The 21799-nt window shown below is 40.9% G+C and overlaps 1 protein-coding gene across 3 annotated transcripts in view; it reads right to left on the reverse strand.

The window, feature by feature from the left end:
• Positions 1–9926: 9926 nt before the first annotated feature.
• The window catches only part of ATP11A (ATPase phospholipid transporting 11A), a 124087-nt gene continuing 112214 nt past the window's right edge, over positions 9927–21799 (reverse strand). For 2 of the 3 annotated variants that reach the window (XM_032192820.1, XM_032192829.1), the window contains exons 28-29: positions 20630–20795; positions 9927–14133 (exon numbers count right to left, since the gene is read on the reverse strand). In XM_032192820.1, coding sequence (XP_032048711.1) covers positions 13876–14133; positions 20630–20795 — 424 coding nt within the window. In that variant the 3' untranslated portion in view covers positions 9927–13875. Of the gene's footprint in view, positions 14134–18888; positions 18978–20629; positions 20796–21799 lie in introns of all 3 variants that reach the window. The other variant, XM_032192830.1, reaches the window with a different exon arrangement.

Consider the following 21799-nt stretch of genomic DNA (forward strand, 5'->3'; position numbering starts at 1 on the left):
GCAGAGGTCAAAAGCATTTTGCAATATCCCATAAAAAAAAAAAATCCCGAGCCCCATAGCTCAGCCTTTTACTGTAACCCGTCCAGCTGAGGTTTGCCAAGTCTCCCCAAACCTCTCCTGCAAGACAAAGGAGCCCCTTTTGGAAAGGAGCGGCAGGCTTCCTTCGGAGCTATTTGGGATTGAATTTGCTGTTGAGTAACCATGCTGAATGCTTCCTAATGAAGTTCCTATAGATTTACCCAGCAGGGTAATTTGGTTAGAAATGGCAACTGACGACAACTTTCATCTTGAAAGGGGCACTGAATTAAGAGTTTTAAGTAAGTGGACGTTTTAGGATGATTAAGCCGGTGGCTGTTTCGAACCTCCTGCAGAGCCCCAGCAGTGCACACAGGTGGTTACCTTCAGGACTGCCTTCACAGATATTTTGTCAGAAAACAAACAAATAAAGCTTGTCCACGCAACCTCTGGAACTACTTCTGCATGGTCTGGTCCTGAACCAGTGAAACTTGTCACTTCTGGAAGCTGTCTGAAACACACGAATTTCCAAGTTCAACAGCAAAAAGTCGCGGGGATGCTCCCCAGTTTCCCTATAGAAGAAGGGATAAGGGTGAAGAAGTGGGTTGTGTGCTAGCAGCCAGGCCTGGACCACAAGAAATTACCCGTGACACCAACAAGAGCTAGGGGAGCACTCAGCCCTCTACCCTACAACTTTTATTCGGAGCGTGTTCAAGTTCCCTCCTGAATTGTGGTCCGAAACATTTTTTTGCCATTCCCTTCCTACCTGCGTGATCTTTTAAAGCAGATGTCCGTTTGCGTTTAATGTTTTATTCTTTGTTTTTCACCATGCTGACCAACCTGTGCCCAGTGAGCCCCCGTTAGCGGAGGTTCTGCTGGCTGCTCATTCTTCTGTCAGGCTTTCGGAGGGGGGTGGGGGGGTGGAAATTAATCTTTGAACACATCTCTCCTTCTGACTTTGGGATGGCAAACACTTCAGCCTCCTTCCTCTCGCCGGGACGAGGAGAAGCAGAAGTCAGGGGGGGAAAACCCGAGCCCAGAGCCACCACAGGCACCAACAAGCAGCACACGCGGCTCTCCCCGCCTCTGCCTCAGCCGCTGCGGGGGACCCCTGCCCGAGTGAAACATCTCCACTCCAGCTCCGGCTTTGTCCCCGCTTTCGGGATGCTCCCTACAAACCCCCGGGCACCCCTTCTGCTGGGAAACCCGGGGGCTGAAGCGGGACAGCCGCTGAGGCGCTGGCTCAGCATCCCGCAGCGCCCACCGCGCCCCTCAGCCCGTGTTATCCGCTTATTTCCACGCAGGTCCCCGCCTTTGTTTCGCTTCCTCTCCTCGCACCCCGAACCCTCGCCGCCACCAAAACCGAGGAGAGGAGAGAGGAGAAGAAGAGAAGAGAAGGGGCGATGCAGGGCGACCCCCCCGGGACAAGCCCCAGCCCCAGCCCCGCGGCCACCGCCGCCGCCGCCCCCCACAAGATGGTGGCGGGCGGGCGGGCGGGAAGGGGGGTCCCCACTCACCTCAGCGCCCTGCCCCAGGACCCGGTGGCCGTGGCCGCTGCCGCCGGCGCTCCGGAGCTCGCCCGGGCGACTGGGGGAGAAGAAGGGAGAGGAGGCAGAGCCGGGAGGGAAGGAGGGAGAGAGAAAAGGAGAGAGGGAGGCGCCGCGGGGCCCCGCCCGCGGCCGGGTGGGTAGCGGGGGGCCGGCGGCTGCCTTTTGTCAGCGCCCCGCCGTGCCGGCTGCCGAGGGCCGCCCTTTGTCCGCCTCCTGCCCGCCGGCCGGAGGAAATTTATTTCCCCCCGGGCACCTGCAGCGCTCGGCTGCCTCCTTCCCTCGGCCCTCAAGCTGAGGGGGGCCGGGGAGGGAGCCCCTGAGGGCACCCGAGGGAGGGGAGCCGCTTCCCGCCCGCCGCCCGCGGCTTTTGGGGCTGAGGCGCCCGCTCCCGCCGGGTCCTTTTTTTGGGATTTTTTTGAGGAAGGGGGGACGAGAAGTTTCTCCTGGAGGCATTGAGGGGAGGTGCGGGGGCACCCTCAGCGAGGAGGTGCCGGATTTGGGGCGCTCACAGCCGGCCCCGTGAGGTGAGAGGCTGTGGGGGACAGAGGAGACATCACTTCTGTGGTCCCCCGTGCTGGTTGTGTCGCACACCACAGCCTTTGGGACTGATTTAGGGTCTCAAGGATTGGGTCAGACAAGAAGACCGAGTGCTTTTTGATTTAGCGGGATTTCTGCAGAAGAAGGTCCAGTGGTACGGGCTAGTAGTATGAGAACTTGTGGAGGAAATTTATTTCATTATGAACAGCCTTTCTTTTGTTTCCTCTCAAATATTGTTTGTTCTGCATTAAATAAAATATCAATATAACATCAGCTTTGAATAAGGATGCTATATTCCATATATACTCTTGGGTCTGGCCGTGCCAAGAAGCTGGGGTGCATGTCATCAGGGAAACTTTCAAGCAAATGTCAAGAACAGGTGACATTTAGCAGTTCCGAAGACATTAATAAAGTCAGCCACTGAAGCAAACCTGTGCTCCTACATTACAACAGCTGAAGGTGAAAGTGGGTTAAGATATCCATCCTAAATAAAAGGAGCAGCTTGGGACTCCCAAGGGCTGCAAAACAATCAAGTCTTATGGCTCGGGCAAAAACTGTACCACCGAGCTGCTTCTTCAAATGCAGTACGTTGTGTTTCTCATGCCCTGGCAATGCGAAAGGGCTATCAATAAGCACCATCAATAAGGTTTTGCTGATTTTCTTAAACTTATCAGCTCAAACAAAAGCTGGGATGAGAAAGTCCAGAAGGACGTAATAATGCTGTGGTGCTGGACATGCTGTTGCAGACACTGCAGGTGATGAAGGGACAAACTCAGCAAGGTCTTCAAAGCCAAAGCTGTGCTTTGGGAATGAGGATGGGGAAGATAGATGACTGTTTTCAGTGGAAGGGCTTTGGCTTGGGCATTAGCTTCTCCTGGCTTAGTGCCTGATGCCAAATCTATCCAGAACAGCGTGAAATATAGGTTTACTTGGTTTACTTCAAATTGTAAACCAGGAGGAGATATACTGAGGTGTATGAATGTGGAATTGCTGCTACGTGCCCTGTGCTGTGACTCGACACATGCGTGCTTCAGGAGAGAGAAGAATCAACCAAGATGCTACAGGAAGATGTTCTCTTAATATGAGCTGTTTCTGCCAGCTACAATGTCTGGGCCAGCTGCAAAATGACAACGGGTTGGTTGTCAGGAAGAGGTTATGTGAATTGTGTCACCACGTATCTGAAGGCTTTCTTTATCATAGGAGCTAGGTCCTGTATGGGATCAGAAGCTTTCAATACTTAGTAATCTGATGAGAAAAATATCCAGAAGAGTAGGCTTCGAAGCTTTTAGTTATTTAGAAAAGTTCTTCAAGCTCTGTTAGGAAGATTTTTGAAACCTGCTGAAAATAAAATAGCCATAATTGTCCAAAGAGAAAAGGGAACTCAAAATATTTTTAAAATAGACTGATAATAATTCTCTTTTTTATAGTAAAGGCAATGCATAGTGAATGATGGAGAATGAATTTGATTTAAGGAGAGGCAGTTTGAAAAGAGAATTGTAGCGATTGAGACATGTATGGCACAGCACTGGGCTGAATGATTTATTTGTGGCTAATACCACTGAAGTGCGACTGAAGTGGGAAAAGATGGAGAGCCGACTGTAGAGAATCCCATCGGTAGGCTGCAAAAATTCCACATTTGTGCAAGATGTGAGCAAAATGTGTTCCCAAAAAACCTCGCCTGTCTTCTTGCTGCACTGCAAACGTTAACAAACATGACTCACAGGCTCAGGGGACACCGCACAATCACGCGCTGCTTTCTGATGGTTTAAAGCATCTCTAGAAATTCTTCCTCCTCTGCTATGAAATATTTACCTTAATAAAAATCCAAAGAACTCACTGAAAATAACAGCAGCTTCTCCATAAATAATAGAAAAAGTCCTGTTTTCAGGCATATTCTGTGGCTGAAAATTTGAGCTGGATGACGTAGAATAACCAGAGTAGCCTACAGGTGTCCTTTTAGGCTGTAGTAAGTGAGATTTTATCAAGGGGCAGGGCTGAAGTTTTGGCTGGACGATCCTTTTGTGTCACTGAGATGCTCTGGTGCCAACCGGAGTTCTTGGTGAAACCCAGGACTGCTGCCATAAGAAATGGGATTGCACTGAAAGGAGCTGGTTTGTGGAGGACCCCAATGCACAGGTCACTCAGATGTGCACAATGAGTGGGACAAAATCTAATTAGCTACAAGGAAAAAGGAAATGTGCACACCAACTGCTCTTTGATGCCCTTCCTGGACTGGTTTAGATCAAAAAGCAGCGCACGTGCTTGGGCTTTGCAAAACAGATGGTGAAAGGGGAGACTTTTTACCTGGCCCTGGAGCAAAACTGAAATCCTCATTCAAATTCAGCTTGGTTAGGCTCCCAGCTGGAGACGCGGGCTCCCAGCTCGCTGCTGTACCAGCTAGGAAGGCAGGCACTGGCAATAGCAAAGATACGCTTCAATATTGTAGGGTGTAAGAGAAATGAGTAAACCAGGAAGAAAACTACCAATTTCCAGGGAATTAGCTGAAACGGGGGAATCCCGTGGTTGGACCTGTGTATTGGAAAGCCCTAGGAAATCCGTAGCAACAGGAGCAGGGACCAAGGGAAACCCTGGACCCCTCAGCATAGCTAATGCAGGGGAAGTCTCTTGCTTTCCCCTTGCTCCGCGATCCCAGTGCCCCGTGCACGGCACAAAGTGGCTCCCCACAGGCACAGGCAAGCACCTCCTCTGCCTCGATCCTGCAAATAGGTGAGATTTCTAGCAAGATCACACTGGAAGTGGCCGTGGAAAATCTGCCCTGTTGTTTTCCTCGGGGGCTGGCACAGTATCAGACTCTTCCAGCTTCTGGTGCCTGTGAAGCATCTGTGACGTGCGGAGCAAATGATTCCCTTTCCTCTCCTCCCTTCCTTCCTTTCAGGGTTACAGGAGTCAGGCCAGGCCCCTCGTTAGCCATCCCACATCCATGAAAGGTGCTGGGCGGACTGGGAGATCTGTCTGTAAGCTGGCACCTTGAGTACATCTGAAGGCAAGCGAGAAAATTCCCAGCCTGGAGTCCTGTGACGCTAAAGATGCTTAGGGCCTTCAAACCCCTCCTGCCTCAGGCTGCAATGTCCACACCTCGGCATCTAAATAAGATTATTCCTAATCTGTGTATTGAGGACACGGCTGCAAACAACAAACGTCACGTGGGAGGATGGGGTTGCAAGCCTGGCTTGTGCAGGAGCCCCAAATCCTGCATTTGCCATTTGCGTTGGGAACATTGCGTGTGTCTATTTCTGTGGTCTCAGTGACAGAAGTTATTGAGATATTTGTCTTTTTTTTTTTTTTTTTTTCTTGGACATGGATGTGAGACATCCCATGCTGTGTATTTTTTCTCTCCCTCCTAGTTAATATTTTTCCTGGCTTTCCCAAGAGTTTAAAAAATAACCGGAATCCTTAACGGAGTTCACTGCGCTTGCATTCAGTACCGTTGCTTATATTTGGACAGTAAATACGCTTTTAATGTCTAACAAACAAATGAAATACCTACTGGAGGACTTCGGCTGGAAGCTGTGGTTGCCAATCTGCAGTTGCTATTAGTGTGCCATTCAACAGAGAGTCTTCTGCTGGCTCTGTGGGGAGCTCAGGCACCTGCGTGGGACTGGACACACGGTGTGCTCTGGGCTGCAATGGGCCAGGAAGGGATGTCAAAGCTCTCTTCTGTGGGAAATGCAAACTCTGTGTCAGAGTTTGGGACTGTGCACCATGAAATGCCTGAAACAAGGACTGATAGTCAAGGAAAGAAGTTGCTAAGACTGGACAAAAGCATGGAATTTCTTTAGAAATGCTGGTAAAGAACAGCAGGTTAGTTTTGACAGCATCCAGTGTGGTGGTAGGGAATAAATTGGATTTGCAGCCCTGAGCCCTATTAGAAGAGTGGTGTAACACGACAGAAAGATGACGTCTGTGAAATGATCATGTAAAAGATGAATTGCAGGCAAATGGTCAAATGGCCAGCCACCAGACTGACAGGTCAACCCATGTGAGAAGTTGAGTGACCTCTGTGTATCAGAAATTTATTTTCAGGCTACTGTAGTATTTCCTCAACTCCCAAGCCAACACATTTTAATATAGCATCTGTAGTGTCCACACACAGACGATGAGAAGACAGGGGAGAGACAAGAGTGTCACAGCATTTGTGGTGCCTGGCAGCAGCTGCGTGGGTTTCTGCCCAAAGTCAGTGCAACTCCAACCATGCTGCCTGGGCTCAATACATGGATATAAAATTGTTATGATAAATCAGAATTGTGAAGTGCGAAAAGTAAGGGGAATGTAAATCTTCACAAAACGAAGCAGTTAAAAAGTTAATGGGGTGGTTAGATATTAACCTTAAGAAAAACAAGAATACCTTCTAAAAAAAACCATCATTTATTGCTGTACAATAGCAGCAGCTCTTAAACAATGAGTAAGGGAGGAGATTTCGTGGATGAGCAGATTAGTTGCCAGTAAAATTAAGATATTCTCACAGCTTTCCTGTCTTATAATGTTCATACATATTTGGAAATAAAGAATGGGCAGATGGTTCTCATGAGATACATCTGGAAATAACAGATACCAAAGCTGAGTGTGCGGGTATTATTCGGATAGGCTATGGAGAGTGGCACATTGCCAAAAGTTTTGCTGAAGGATACCACCATGATTGATGAAGAACAAGAACAGCATGAGGGAAATGTATCCTTCAGGTATGGACAGGAATTTCCCACCTCCCATGTGGGATTCCCATGGGAAAGAGCCCTCTCACAAAGCACTCCCCAGCTGGTATCTCCCCCAGCGAGGATCCAACACGGGTCTTGCACCAGGGGTTCATTGCACTGGAGGGACTGTGAAGAGAAAGAGAGAGGGAGGCACAGAAAGGAGCCTCTCTCTGTCCTCTCTCTCATGGGGTGGGTATAGCCAGGTATGTTTGGACCTGAATGCTCCTCTGAGCATTTTACCAGTGTGTATAGATTGTAATTGTAGTTAAACTGTGTCAGGATGGAGGTAAGTTTGAATGAACATACCTGTAAATGTAGATTTGTAAACGTATGCCCCAAAACTAAGAAATGAAAGAATATTCCTAGCCACATTTCATACTGTATATTTTGGACCCTGTAATTTGAAAGTTCAGGAAGTACACGGCATTTCCCATCAACCTACAAAGTCCAGGACTTTGGAGCAAGGTGGATTCCAAATCCTCTGCTTTGGGACCTCCTGAGAGGTCGGAGGGAAGCCAGAATGACTGCATTGCCATACAATCTACAACGGAGGGATCTTCAGCTATTTTTTGCAGCTGGACTGGTTCCCTTCAGTACAATGACACAAAAACCCCTGGTGCAGTCATTTTACAAACCACAGCCTAAGTTTTCAAGATGCTTCTGCTCTTTTAGGCTAAACTGCTACATATTTTGGACTTTCTAAGTTGAGCCACTTTAAAAGCTGGTGAATCCCAATAGTTACTGAGCTGCATCACTGCATCAGGGTTAAGCTTTGGTCTTGTGCCTGAAGTCCCTGACAAGACAAACTTTCTCTTTCTGACCTCTAATTTTATCAGAATAAGAGACCACAATGCCAATTCATCGCTGGGAATACAGTTAGAATTCAACCTAATTAATACTGACAACTCTCTCTAACTATGCAATTTATAATCACCTTAGAAGCAAGCTGCTCAGCATTTCCTGGAAGAATATTCCTGCTCCTGGGTTGGAAGCATTTTCTGAAATGAAAGTCAGCATAGCGCTTGATGCTGTTAAATAGATCCAGCACTTTTTTTTTTTATTATTATTTTTTTTTCCCCTTCTTTTCTAAAGCTCTGTATTTTTTAGATTGCAAGATCACTTTAGCTTTCAGATCTGGCAGTGGTTTTGACATTAACATTTCAGTGTCAAGCATCTTTACAAAGCACATTTAAAATCTCAAGGTGAGTGTTGATGGGCTTTTTGAACAACAATTAGCATTGCTTCCCTCATTAGGGACGAGAAGCATATTCTGTTTTTCAGCCATTAAGTAAGGAAACTGGATGCTAACAGCTCTTCCTGGTGTAATCTGAACAGTGAGCCTGTGAACCTTAAAGGACACTGCATCCTAAGTATTTCTAAAAGCTTAATGCACCAGGAGGTTTTTTAACTGAAATGAATAATAGAAAACAACAACAAATCTTTGGGTGGTTGAAAATTTAATGCTAGTCCTATTTGTCTCCTTTAACTGAAAAATAAAGACTTAAATTATTAAAAGTCACCACTATTATTTCACTGCAGACTCATCAGTTAAAAAAAGAACTGCAACACTGTAATTTTCAGATAAAATACATCCAAACATAGGTGGGGGACATTAGGCAGCTTATAAACCATTCTGTACAAAGACAGGAGTTAATGGCTGTTTTTGTTCTTATCCCTATCTCACCATTTCACAGTGCAAATGAAACCTATGAATGGACATGATTTTTGCTTTAGCATTTGAATGAAATTAAAATGAAAGGACCTGTAAGTATACTTAATGGAAACACACAACAACAAGGCTTTATTGGAATGCTCAAAAACGATTTTTAACTTTCTGTCGAGCGCCAGCTGAGGAAAATCAGAATATGCATAAAGCAAAACCATGAAATTTCAGCCTGTCTCCAACCTATTTCACTTCATATAAAAAGTAACCCCTTGAAACATTTTATTGAGCAGTGTTGCATATATTGCAGGAAAAAAAAGGTAGGCTTGTAGAATAGAAGAAACAGTTTTAAAGTAATTTACAATGTAACTTACTAAAAGTGCATAATTTAAAGAGCTGAAGGAAAACATGGTATTCAATTTAGAATTAATACTGTTTAGAGAGCACTTTCTGATCTTTTTCCTTTAAACAATTAAATATTTTTATATGCAAAATAGAAAGTTGGCTACTTTTGAGGTAGTTTGTTCCTCTTGCTACTTGTTCGTCCTGAAATCCATATGCATCACGTTCTCTTTTCCATTTAGTACTTTTTATCTAGTTGCAATTTGTAGATTTTTTCTTCATTACATGAAGAAAGGGAAAAACACCTTCCATATTTACCTTTCTACCTTACCTAGAAGCTCACTCAGTAGAAAAATAAATAAATAAATAAATTCTTGATGAACAGAAGGGAGATGGGTAAATGTGCTTGCATTACTCAAGATAAGATTCATATATGTGCAAAATCATTACTCTAAAATCTTTATTATGGGAATTGAGAAAGCAATATACAAACATTGTGCCTAAGCACCAGGAAAGAGAGAAGCACCTAACCCAGTGCTCTGAACTGCTTTGTGGAAGCACTCTAGGATAAGCTTCAGTCTGACTGTGTGAATACATTTGTTGGCATAATCTGTAATGGTTTCGAAAGTACAGGCACTCTCCCATTATACTGTACCACCAACCAAAAGAAAATTATGTTTTCTGTGCAGTCAGTCTATTTTGTGAGAACACTGCTACCAACTTGGATGGCAAAGCAGATTGTTTTTGCCTTTAATTCGTTTTCCTTAAACTGCCAACACTGCAAGAGAAAGCTCTAGCTCTGAACTAGCTCTGGGCACCCAGGACAGCAGAACTGTAAGGTAATGAAGACCTCCTCACATGCAGCTTACGAGCTTAGATTGTGAAGAGCTTCAGCACCTACCCAATCTCTGTGGCAGAAGCAAAGCTTTCCTAGACTGAGTAGTACCTGGTACCTGGTAGTAGTCTCCTGGTACTGAGTTGTGCTACCTTTGCAACTCCCCCCTCACACCTTCTGGTTCATCTTCTGGTCTTCTCTGACTGGCTACGGGTAGTCTCTGAAAATAAATGTGACTGCAAGCATATTCAATAACAGAGTCAGACGCTCAGTCCATTTTCTGTTCTCTACTTACATTTTATTACAGACTAATATGAAATCATTTCATATTCATACTTGAATTGTTTTAATTACTCGTGAGCAAACTTAAACCAGTCTTGAATGTTTATATTTATTGCAAGCAGATCCATGTCTCCTGCTTATATATTCTACATAAGGATCCAAAATGTGACTGAATATAAACAAGTTATATTTGGTTATCTACAGAAATTAAAGTTAAAAATAGCACTGAAAAGAAACTTTACAGTAATGTATTCACACATTGACTCTTCAAAGCAAATAAATGAAGTGGTATTGGATAATCTAAACATTAGATTTGAAGGCTGATTTATTTTCAAATAAATGCACCTATAATTGTACAATTAAAAACGAGTGTCGGTATTTGGTGCTGATGACTACAGACATCTTAAATGTTTAATGCACAGAAAACTACCCCCCAGCCCCCATACAGCACTTTCGCAGATTCTACTTTACATTAGATCATGAAAGGACATTTAAAATGCAGCGTGTACATTGCACAGAATTTGCCAGAGACAACGCATATTAAAATTCTGTGAATTTTCATAAGGTAAAAAATTAAAGCTATATAAACTGATTTTTTTAGATTATTCTGCAAAGTAGAATCACGTACTTTTTCACTTTCATAATACTTTCACAAATTTCCATTAAAGCTTTTTTTAACAGAGACAGTAGCATGAGCACAACGATCCCACTGGCTTCCAAAAAGAAAAGTAGTGCAGTTGGCTCAATTAAGCTATTTTTAACTTTTATATTTGCAAGCCAGTTGGGACTAGACAGGCTAATGCAAGCAAGAAAGTAAACTGTAAGCTTTTATATTAAGTGGCTGAACAAACAATTATTGTACATTGTAAAATAAAAAAGATCCATGTCTTTTGCCACAAGCCACTGCAGAAAATATATGGACTTCAGTGGCTGGAAAGCTTGAAATACTTTCTAAGTCTTCACATACATTTGGTTAGCGCTTACCAGTTTCAAGACATTTATAGAAGCAGTTATGGAGACATTATGCTGTTAAAGCTGCAACAATTTAAACAAGGCGAGTTAGGAAGTTATATAGATTTTTATACTTTTCCCCCTTAATTCTTATAATATATAAAAATCTGTCTCCTCTCAGTGCCCCATCCATAATAAAACATTCAAATTCATTTTGATCTAACTTCTACTTTTTCATCTTTGAACTTTATGATCCATTTACAGCGAAACTCCAAGTTACCACCTGCTGCAGTGGTCTAGTTTGCATGGCAAGAGTAACAGGGACTGAAGCAAAAACATAGCAAGAGAAACCGAGTTGATGTCATTTGTTTTTTCCATTGAACGGTCTATTTTAACAAACAGTACCAACTTTTAAAGGTAAAAGTATTGCTAAATCAAAGCAGAAACTTCCACTGAAATTCAAGCATTCTTCCTCCTCCAAAAAATGAACATGGTCGGCTAAATATTCCCAAGCACTTATGTAGGTGTTTCGGCTGAATAACATTGACAATAATTTCTAAGTGCTGGTTTACATGAAGTTTGCAATGAACTGCTTTGTTAGTAGGCAGAACAGGAATGCAGCATTTTCGAAAGCATCAAGCAAAAATCTCCTTATTTAAGGCTAAAAGATGGAACTCAGTAAGTAAAAAAGCAGGAGGCTTTATAGAATAGAAAAGCTAGCAGTAATAGCACAGCACAGAAAGTATATCACTCTACTTGCTGCAATCACAAATCCCAGCAAAACATGAATGGTTTAGGTGACACTGACAGAGCAACAGACCTATATTTCTAATTTAACATTCATTAGAATTTTAACATTCAGCCACAACTCCACTCTAAGCTAAATTTAAGTGGCCCAAACTCATAAGTATAAAAAAAGCCTTCAAAACATATACTTAAAAAAAATAGAAATGGTGTGTTAACAAATGTATGCGTAAAACAGATTTATAAATAGCTACAGTATGAAAAATATTTCAGTGCAAAGGCAATTTTAAGATTTCTAAAAAATACATTACAAATAATTTGTTAACTACACACAAGAAATTTGTCACTGCTACCGGTATAAAATTTATACCCATATTAACTTTTTTTTTTTTAAAAATATATACACCAGTGTTTTATGTAGGGGACGGTTTGAACTGACCAACATTCAAGTATGCAATGGCGTATATATGTACACACACCCACACCCACATACATATGTATGTATTTCAAAATGTTTCTGCGATGAGGACATTCTTTGAAACTTAAAAGTGCTACATGTTAAATGTTAAAGATACCTTCATTTGTGGTGCTCACCATTAGCCTTTTTTAATCCTCTTTCCCTATCTTTGGTATAATGAAAATTTCACAACTCACTTTACAATCTGTTTGTCCCAGGGCATTTTCAATATTTCATTGTTGAACTGGAAAGTCACTCAGAGTAGTGTGAGGAGCACTTCCTAGTAAGTCGATGGATCTTTTATTAAAAAGTAAATTGTTGAGTAAATTATTTTGTCTCAACTTTTTCTTTTTTAAATGCAAATAGGGGAAATATTTTTTATCCACCAGCCTTGTCCATTAAACAGACAACTAACAACAAATTTTTTGTTTTCACATTGCAATACATTTTTAGCTAATATCCTCCCAGAATTATTTAATGACCGTGGTTATTAACCAGTTATAAACATCAGGCTAAACTAGACTGAAATCAGATTACTCCTTCAGGTAGTTTTGCACCCCAAAATAAAACACTGGACTAAAGAAACAAGACGAGAACACAGCTAATAGTTGAATTAGTGCAAGGTAACATATATGTAGCAGAGAAAACAGGTACAAGTTGGCTGTCGTACTTGAAGTATTTCAAACAGAATCTTTGTGGTCCAACTAAATTCTATCACAAGTGTGTTTCAATGTTAGTAATAGCCGTGTGCCACCTACTGGTTTGCTTGCAAAAGGTAACGGCTGGGTACTACTTGCTTTGTAATGTATCTACTGAACCAATCAGCTTGTATTCAACCACATAATTAGAAAAAAAATTAAAAATAAAAACAACCAAAAATTAAAAGGATGCATCCAGGTAGTAAAATATGCTTATTTGGAAAAATAGCCTTTTTTAAGAAAGAAAAAAAAGACAAAAAAAAGCTCAATATATAATATTTCCTACTATGCATACTTTAAATTTACAGAGAGGTAAAAAGTAGGAATACTGGTTACCTGCATCTCTGACAAATTCACAAGGACATTTGAGGCAAAATGCTTACATTCAGTTTTTGAGTAGATAGCAACATTGGTATCTACCTATTGAACAGCCAACTTGACTTCAGATAGCGTGCACATACAGTACACAAGGATTGTTATGCCTATCTTTCTACAGGGGGAAACTAACTGAAAACCATACATAGCCCTGATTTGGCCACTTACAAGGAAGTGAACATTAGAGAGTGTTTCTTGAAAGCAGATTTGCACAGAGGAAACACCAGTTTGTTCTATAGAAAGAGCAAAGAAAGAAAAAGGACAGAGGAAAATCAGAAACAGCACTTATTAAATATGCTTTAGGAGACTTTCATTGGAGATAACTGAGGTCATCGTTTCTGGCTGAAAATTAAAACTGTTGATCTCAAAATGTAGGTCACTGACTGAAACTATACACTTCAAGTAACAAAGAAAATGACTAAAGATGACAGAAGCAATAAATGCACAGAAGTCTTGACACAGGATGAAGAGAAATTTTAGTGCTACCAGTCTCACAGTACCAGACTGTGCAGATTGTTCATTGCTCCAGTAGTTCAAAACATAAAAAGAGGCCTATCGGCCTGGAAGGTTTCGTACTTCCAGCTCTTGATCCTGTTTGTCTGAACATTACCTCAGACAGCAAAAGCCACGTATAGTTTAATATGTGACATGTTTGTTTCCTGAAAAAAGAAATAAACAAAGGTACAGTTTTTAAAGGCTTGAGTTGGTGTTCTGTCATACAGATGTTTCCAAACCTGACCCACTGTAGTGGTAGCCTGCACTGGAACGACAATGCTTATTTGAATAGCCAAAGACAGATGGAAGTACTGAATAATCAATGCCTCTCCAGTGCGTAAACATCATTTTTTTAGAATGAGAATTAGACCTTCTTGCTGGGGAACTGCTGCAGTCATTGCTCCTATATCTTGGGCTTTTCAGACAGGCAAGAGGTGTGAATTCCGAGATGTGGTCCCGGCAGTGCCTTGATGCATTCTGTAAAGGAAAAAAGCCAAATACACAGTAAAGAGATGACTTCGGAGCTAGGTCTAAACTTGCGTTCTTTATGTCCTTGGTATATTAATGCCTTTCGCTAAATTACCACTTTGGCTATTTGCTTCATGTGAAGGTAAAATCCCTCTTTCAGCACGATTAGTTTTATATTAAGACCTGAAGAACTAGGCATAATTTTACATATAATCTCTAAATTCGACAATGGGCTCTCCAGAGAACAGATGATGACAGAGAGGACTGCTTCCATGTTGACTTTTTTTTTTTTTTTTTTTTTTTTTAAATCAGGTTTGTATTTCCTTCTGCAGTCTCTTTTGGTACATCTTATCTCAGAACTTTTTTAGTCAGGAATTGTTAGGGGGAATTTCAAGACAGAAAAGGTTCAATACTTTGTCCTGTATTTCCAAAGAGAGGGAATTCTTTACAGTTGGTTAGTGCTAATACAGGGACATTCCAAAAGACTCATTCACTTGCTTTGTACTTCTAAGTAATACCAGATTTTGGACTTGCTTAGGTTTACATGTAGCATGAGGTACATGCAGGCAGTTTATACCACACGTCATAGCACCTGCTCTGATAACTTGGTCTAATTGTCCATTCAAATTTATCTGTACCACATGATCACCCCACGCTGGCAGAATTGGCACCTCACCTCAGGAAATATTCAGGACTATGCTAATAGCAGGGTTACATGACAAGAAGCTGGAACGTGTGAACAGACTGAAAAATAATCGGCACAGCACTGTCCCCAGTGAGTTTATCTACTGTCCTCATTAAACGCTGTGTATAATTTCCAGGCATAGGGATATGGAGGTTATGTGACAATATTTAAGATAATAATGTATTCTCAGCATGATTCAGACCTGTGTTATCAATCACCCTCTCCATGAATACTGTATCAACTAGCTAATACTCCACTCTTAATCACTGCCTTCCCTCTTTCCCTGTTAACATTAACACGGTAGCAGAAGGTAGAAAATCCCAAAATAAATATTAATAACGTAGTTTAAGGAAGTTTGCCTACTTTCAATGCCAATCAAAGGCTTGAAATGCTACTCTTACATAACCAAGAGCATGTAGAAAGCTTTCTAATGACAGTCACTCTTGGAATAGAGTCAGCAAACTCTACCAAAATACTCACTAACAGTGAGGCCTCGATTCTTTTAAACACACATATAGATCAAATACCAACATTAGTATAGAAAAAAATAGGTAATTGGGTAACAGATCAGCAGACTTTATTTTGGAAATGTCAGAGGGAGTAGTCATAGGCTGTGTAACTTATTTTTCCTATTGTTCCAGCTATAAAATAAAACATTTTAGTTACTGCGTTTCTACAAATAAAATGCTATTTTTTCTATGCATAAAATGTTGGGTTCCAAGGCAAAATATTTCAGTCTGCCATGCCTGACTTAGGGTCCTACTCACAAGTAACTTACTTCCTCCTATATAGTTATCTTCCTGCTTTACTGTCCACATTTGTTCTATACGTTTATCCAAAAACACGAGAGATGACAGATAAACTGCTAATGAGAGATTTACTTCTGACTTCATGTATTCTACACCACGGCACGATGTGAGTACACTCTGCAATAATAACTGCAGTTCTTACCAAACAGATGTTAGGCAATACCTATACATGACACAATGTATGAATAGGACTTTAATATGGGTGTATTGATTCATGCAGACATGTTGTTCTGCCTTACATGGGTGCCTGGGACAAAAAGAGCTTACCTGTATCGTGGAATATCTTTTGCAAAAACTAGTCTCTCCAAGTAAAACGTAATGATTTTGTATCGTATTGATAAATTAACATCAAAAACTCTGGAGGAAACAGTTGATTTGTAAATAGCACAGAAAGAAATCAATCCAAACTGGCAACACGTACAGTACTGTTACCTAGCTTTGATCTAATTATGTCTCGGAAGCTGAAAGAGTTCCTTCAAGAAGTGGCCCATCGCTGTTCACCAGTGCATTTAGGGCTGCTCTATGTCTCATACTCTTCTGCAAGGATGAGGAAAAACAGTGAGACTCTTGCTGAATACAGGAGAGAAATGTGAATGAATGGTGCCATTTGGTACATTTATAACTACTGTAGCAAGGTCCTGTAAAGTGACATATTTTCTGATAGATCTAAAAAGGAAAGGTTATCAGACTAAAACAAGGCTTCTATTTCTTGCTCCTGAGGTTAATCCTTTGAGACACACTGAGAATGTTTTAATTCCATTTTGAACTCTTAAAAATGCTTAATTACTCTCAAAAGCATTTAAACTGTACCATGACTAAGTACCATGGGCTGTGTGTCCTCCCCGCTGACAATAACCTGCACTGAATGAAGGAGCTCTCCTGGATATGATGATGTGACAGCGCTGTACCTGGACCAGTGCCCTGTAGGGCACGTTGCAGCCATGCTGGTCCAGGATTTCCTTAAGGTCATCTCACCCCGAGCCAGTCCAGGCACTCCAAATTAAGGAGCAGATGTCCCGCTGCTCTGCCCTCCAGAACAAGAGGGTCGCTGAAGGGAGTGCTACATGAGAAGGTGATGGTGCCAGTGCTGATAAAGGCTGACTTACAACTTAGTCATTACTACATGGTGAAAGAGGGCAGGAGAGTTACTAAGGTAACTTCTTCAATGGGATTTAAATATTGCAACAGCGGGACCCATTTCTATGGGATTCAGATATTGAAACAGCAGGGCACATTTCTTTATTTTCCACAGAAGGGTAGCCCAACACAAGACAAAGGCAGCAGTTGTCTATCACCAGGTTTCTAAGAGGCCTGTGCAGTTGTTTAACAGCAGCTAAGCCCATTGAGGAACAGAAGAATGATGAGTCCCCAGAGAGGCTTCCCCAGGCAAAAGCACCACTGTGGGAGCAGCAAAGGGTAGAGATGCCATACCGAGGCTCATGGGCTGATCTTGTGACTGAAGTGAAAGCGAAGTAAAAAAAAATCAGAAGCGAAAAGAAAAAGAAACATATTTCTTAAAAAGGGGTAAAAACATAGAAGTTATTTACAACTCGTAACTGAAACACCTGGTGTTTCAGCTAGAGAATAGCTGGGACTACAAAAACATTGCCAAAGTGACAATTAAAAAAATGCAGAGAATTATTTAAAGTGAATTTATATTTTCCATATAAAGTGGCCAAGCTTCTCAGTTTATTAGAGAGGGATAAAGAAAAAGGAAATATTTTCAATTAATATAGGCTGAATATTAAAAAAGCCCTATTGCTTATTGAAAGTTAAGGATGAAAGAAACCTTAAAGCTGCATAATTTCCAGTTAGAACACAAAACTCAGCTTGTTTCATTGAGTCAAAGAGTCACTGGGACTAAGCATGAGACAGACGTGAGCAGGTTTTGACCTGAATTAACAAAAGACAACTGATTCCTCCAAAGCTTTTGCAGAATTAACATTTTAGCACAAGAAAGACGGCAGCTTGTGTGTATACAGAGATATATACACACATACATATATGTACATATATGTATGCATATACACACATATACATACGTGAATGTATACGTGTGTATATATGAAAAGATCTTTCAAAAACCACAGAACTAGACCTGGAATGATTAAAAACCTCTGAATGATAATGATGGTAAACAATCACTGACCCCACTCTGGAGTGACTCCAGATAATTGAAAAAGTTAGAAGTGTTAGCAATTACTTCAAAGGCTTTCTGCGATCTGACTGCCTGAGCAGAACTAGTTTAGTAACCTGGGAGGTGACGTCTAGCCCTACGTTAATCTTGCCAACTGTTCCAGAAGCTCTTTATTACAAAGAAGATTATATAGTTTATAGGAATGCAGTAAGTTTAAAAACAGTTATAAGCTTACTTCAAACCGATCCTAAGGCTCTTAAAAGCCAATTTTATTTAGAATTTGCAATAGTGAAAACACCTTTGTGTATTTTCCCTCTGACTTAAACAATTACAGTATTTTTATTGACTATACATTTTTGAACAAAGAAAGAAAGAATGTGTATTTTTTTTTATCTTAATCAGTTAAAAGATAAGGATATAAAATCTGTAATGGATACCAAGAGTCTCCTAGTATTAAGTCAAAAGGAGCTTTCCTGTAGACCACAGTAAAGCCAAGATTTACCAGCTTTTCTTCTACTTTTATATTAAATTGTCATATATTTCTGCATCTTGAGCTTTTTTATTTTTAGAAAGAAGTATAGAATTTCAAAAAATGGAATAGAAGGAAAGCTTGATTTGAAAATGCATGCTAGAAACAACTTAGTGCAAAGAAGTTGCATTTTCAGCAGGGCAGATATATTAATATATTCCAAAGATTGCTTAAATCGTTTCCAGCACCATGTTTTCTGTATCAAGATAGAACATCAGCATTATCAAAATTATTATGCTTTGCGTGGCAACTATTCTGCTTAGAGATTTACAATGCAAGCACAACATGCATTCACCTACAGATACACAAATGATTCAAATGGGGCCTAAGAATCCTAGATTCTTGAGGCAGAAACGCTTTGTAAATTTCAGTAAAATCAGTGAAAAAAACGTTAGTGATAGTGACAGATTGTGACAATGACTCATACAATCTTTGAGATAAATAAACAGGTGGAAAAATCGGAATTAAAAAGTATTTTTTAAAGTATACGTGGTGTGAGTCAGAAATGGAGATAATGAATACGGTAAATAACTTCTGATGATAAACTTTTTACTGTCTTTTGAATGAAATGGCCGAGCATGCAGAAAGGCAGAAAAAAAGTCACCTTTTGTTCCATTAGAAACTTAGACTGCTTGAAGTCTGAGAAAGCATAAAGATGGTGGACTGCTCAACAGAAAGGCACTGATGTTTAGTCTGATTTCCCCAGAAGATTGTAGGAAGTAATCGTGCACATCATTTACGTTTAAAGCAAGGTAGGAGTTATTTTGACAAAGCGGTTTGGAAGACAGACAGAAATAAAGGGAGATAAGAAGAAACACAAGGGATATATCTGGTTAAAAGTCAAAGATTCTGTTAAATATTAAAAAATCAATATCGCTAGTGTTAAGCCCAAAGTCTGCCTTAAAATTGATTCCTTTTCCAGCACTAACATATAATCTTGGTGAAATTCCTTTATCTGGGGCTAGGTTTTTGCATTAATCCATGCACATTCTCTCTCTTTAGACTTAAATTAAGCATGCAGAACCTGCACCAAAATCAACTTGCACAAGTAGCACATATGACAGAGACATCTATTAAAGACATTGAAACAGAAAAATGCTAAAGGCTGATCTGCCTTTTTTTTCGTGCTATTCTGTACTCTTTTTTCTTCTGAAGTGGGGCATTTAATTTTAAAGTTAAAAACTTAAGTTTTAATACATGTTGTTTTTTTTAAACAGGCACAGCATCAGTATTAGTTTGCTAAGATAGTATTATATTCTACAGATAGCAAAACATGAATGTTAGTATGAGTTCACTACATATTCCTCACCAACATACTTGGTGGTAATATTTATCACATTTGGAAATATTTATCAGATTTATTTTAAGTGTGTGAATTAAAGTTTATTCAACAATAAACGCACATGCAGTTGTAGAGTCCCTTGGTACAGAACTACAACTGCTTGTGTCAACCCTAGATTTAAGGGGACTTCAACAAAATGACATGCTCCTTTCCTACCAATTTTGATCTTAGCTTATTTTTGCTTTTTTTTTTTTCCATTTTAGATAACTATGCTCAGTTTGCATGGTAAATGCTAAAACATCTGTATTAGAGATTACTTAAGGAAGTAAAATGTATTTGCCTGCTTTAAAAATTACTTCAATTCAGGGGTGCAGGCAGTACCCCTGGATACTACTCTGTGACAGCAGGAACAACTGCTGTCCAGCTGATTTAACTGTCTCCTACCTACCCTCACAGAGACCCCAACCCCCTTATACCCTTCTTATTTCCTCAAACCAGGAATCATGTTGAGCCATAGAGCTGTCTCCCACCAGCCTTATCTGCTGATTTCCCAGTGGCTGCTGGTACAGGGGTACAGGTGTCACCCCAGGGTTCAGGTATATACCACCAAATAAGTAACAAGCAGTTTATTTCACCATACTGGTTGATGAAAGAAGTGACTGGTAAACAACCAGTGACATACATCACAGATAGGGAACCTCTCTTCTAATCTTGTCTCTAAACTTGAGAGGGCTAATTATTAAAGGTAATGACAGGACAAGGGGAAATGATTTTAAACTAAAAGAGGGGAGATTTAGATTATAGGTTAGGAAGAAATTCTTCACTCAGAGGGCGGGGAAGCACTGAAACAGGTTGCCCAGAGAGGTTGTGGAGGCCCCATCCCTGGAGGTGTTCAAAACCAGGTTGGATGAGGCCCTGAGCAACCTGATCTAGTGGGAGGTGTCCCTGCCTATAGCAGGGGGGTGGAACTAGATGATTTTTAAGGTCCCTTCCAACCCAAGCCATTCTACGATTCTATGATCTGTGATACAAATAACTACCTCTACAATGGAAAGTATTTTACCTGGATTCTTTCTGTTGCTGTAGGCCACAACTGTCTGCATAAGACCTTCTTGAGAACATCTGGAAGAAGGCTGACAGTTATGAGCAGAATAATACCCAGCCATGCAGGACCACTAGACAGCATTTGCATGAACACATAATACATCCTCTGATAATTGAGAAAAGGCCTGGTAGGAAAAAGATTAAATAGAAGTTACACTTCAATACACAAGAGAAAAACTGACAATGTTAAATGTAAATGTTACAGCAGTGATGAAATACTAAAGGTTCAACTTCCCAGTTTGTGGGAATTCATCCATGCCAGTTTTCCCAAAAGGACATCTAAATAATCACTGACTAGAGAGAACTGTTTTCCTCTTGTCTGCCAGGGTGTAGGTAGTATCAGGCTGTCCTCTGTCCTCCATCCCAAGCTGCCTCTCCCTAACAAAGATAAACTAAGGTACATCCTATCCTGTTCATACACTTCCAATTACTCCTCATCATGCTCCAGATATTTAACATCTTTCTTCTTCCTACGTTCCCATCCACTCCCTCATGTTTTTTCTGTCACGCACTCTTTCATATATATCCTCTGAATGAGTCTTGTAGACCACACCTTTCTTCACCTCTCTCATACCTCAAGCACCCTCAGACAACTCTGATGGTCTCATGTTAAGCACTTTAACCTATTCCCCATGTTTTTATCTGCCCCCAGGTTCAATGCCCTCACTTCCATATTTCCCTGCATCTTCATGGCAGTTGTATGGCCATTAAAACTCTATCTTTGTACAACAATGGAAACCAGAGGCATGTTTACTGAGAACAAAGTTCTTGACTGATCAGTTTGTAGAAATACTGCAGTATAAATCCCTCCTACCATCAGGGCAGTTTTCTACTAGTTCCCAAAATTTCACAGAAGTCCGTGCATTATAAAAAGGTAGAGCTGAACCACATCATTGGATGTAAATAGCAACATGCCTAATACCCAGCAAGACTGGCTGGAAAACATTAGCAGGGAAAGTCTGCTACTATTTCTTCTACAGATCATTTTCATTCTGATAATGATGCAACTGAGCTCTGGCTTTACTGCCAAAAAAGGTTGGACAAGTTACTCATTTGGAAAGGACACACTGAAATACAAAACTTTCCTCCAGGTCACTCAAAATGTTTACTTATGTATACAAAGTTGAAC

This window comes from Aythya fuligula, chromosome 1 (assembly GCF_009819795.1).
Source record: "Aythya fuligula isolate bAytFul2 chromosome 1, bAytFul2.pri, whole genome shotgun sequence".
NCBI classification, from domain to species: Eukaryota; Metazoa; Chordata; class Aves; order Anseriformes; family Anatidae; genus Aythya; species Aythya fuligula.